The sequence below is a fragment of the Phaethon lepturus genome, unplaced genomic scaffold, assembly GCF_000687285.1.
Source record: "Phaethon lepturus isolate BGI_N335 unplaced genomic scaffold, ASM68728v1 scaffold12046, whole genome shotgun sequence".
NCBI classification, from domain to species: domain Eukaryota; kingdom Metazoa; phylum Chordata; class Aves; order Phaethontiformes; family Phaethontidae; genus Phaethon; species Phaethon lepturus.
In genome coordinates this window covers 3,806-5,287 of record NW_010544141.1, presented here as the reverse complement: position 1 = coordinate 5,287, position 1,482 = coordinate 3,806, and the positions used below count along the sequence as shown (strand labels likewise).

The 1,482-nt window shown below is 40.2% G+C and overlaps 1 protein-coding gene across 1 annotated transcript in view; it reads right to left on the bottom strand.

Annotated features, from left to right (window-relative positions):
* Positions 1-814, bottom strand: part of TXK (TXK tyrosine kinase) — a 14,780-nt gene extending 13,966 nt beyond the window's left edge. The window contains exons 1-2 of the mRNA XM_010288581.1: positions 741-814; positions 406-508 (exon numbers count right to left, since the gene is read on the bottom strand). Coding sequence (XP_010286883.1) covers positions 406-508; positions 741-814 — 177 coding nt within the window. The remainder of the gene's footprint in view (positions 1-405; positions 509-740) is intronic.
* Positions 815-1,482: the final 668 nt, after the last annotated feature.

Sequence of the window (1,482 nt, the reverse complement as noted above, 5' to 3'; positions counted from 1 at the left end):
AGCAGGAACGTAACCATTTTCTTTTGCATCAGGTTAGGTTCTAGCTTTGAAAGCTTGGATTAGTTCAACTTAGATCTAGTAAAATAACATGGATGTTTCACATGCCAGCTGAGCAAGGCAAGCTTGCCTCTACCCAACAGAGCAGTCCCACCCTTCTCATCTCCATCACCCAAACCCAGAACTGGGAGAAGGAACCACCTTGTCCATGACAACGAGCTTGAGAAACCTCACTGTGACCCTGTATTTACATCAGTGTGAACCTTTGGATACCTGTACTTTATAATTTTTATGTAACAAGGCAACTGACATGCTCAAGAGTTAGTTACTCCTCTGCTTGTTCTGGTACTGAGCCACCATATGGCACATCACCTCAATTCTCTTTTCACCTGCCAAAACGTTACTTACCTTGCACTTCCAAGTAGATGCATAGGAAACATCTGGTTGTGAGGCTGAGTACTGGGTCACCAAGCCAGTATCGGGGTCCAGGTTCATTTTTGTTCTCATTGCTCTGATTTTGAAAAAACATGAAGTATTTGTGTCAATACATATCTATAAATATTCACATAAAAACATTCATGGATACGTATGCCTTCCTTCATATTAGGGATATGCAGAGTAGAGTGTGTGTAAACTTCTGTATAATTAGCAGTTCTACTGAAAGTGGAGGGATTTTAAGTAGTCCTTTATGTGTAGGTATTTTGATTATCCTAATTGCTGAAAAGCTTAAGCATTTCACATACCTTTTTTGCACTGTGCAGCAGCAGCAGCAGCAGCAGAAAACAGACTGGATGGTGTGATCTGTGAACAAGAACATTTCCCATATTTGCAGTGTTCCTGTTTGTTTGCTTATGAAACATACAGAATTAAGGACTACCATATGTACTTAGCCCCATTGTTAGCTCTGTCTTGCTGTAGCAAATTATCAAGGATGAATTTGCATCCACCAAAGGCAGCAGATCTTTCCTGCTGCCCCATCTATTTGCTCCTGCTGTCTCCCTTACAATGTCTTAGCAATTATGAGGCCATGTGATGGATTAAATCAGCTCACTTAATCAGAACAAAAAAAAAGACCTTGTCAGCCAGATCAGCATCGATCTGACTGATCACACCACCCCATGCAAGCTCTAACCAGTGCAATGAAGGGGTTGAGAACGTCATCAGGCACAAGAGGTGGAGAACTGTCCCCTTCAGCAGTGACAATTCATGTCACTGCAAGCCAAATACAAAACCACACTTGCATGACAAGCTTTTTCTTACTGCTAGATTTATTAAAGGAGATATGCTTCATTCAATTCTTAGAATTAATACTGATTTTCCTGTTTCTGTTGCAGCCAGTAATATAATATATGCATTAGCCCAGGTTTAAATGTTAACAAAAGATGTGCTTTTACACTTATGTGCCAAGTGGTTGATAATCCTGAGAAAAAAACATTGGACACATCATCACATATACATTTACAGAGAAGTCCATCTAGTATACCT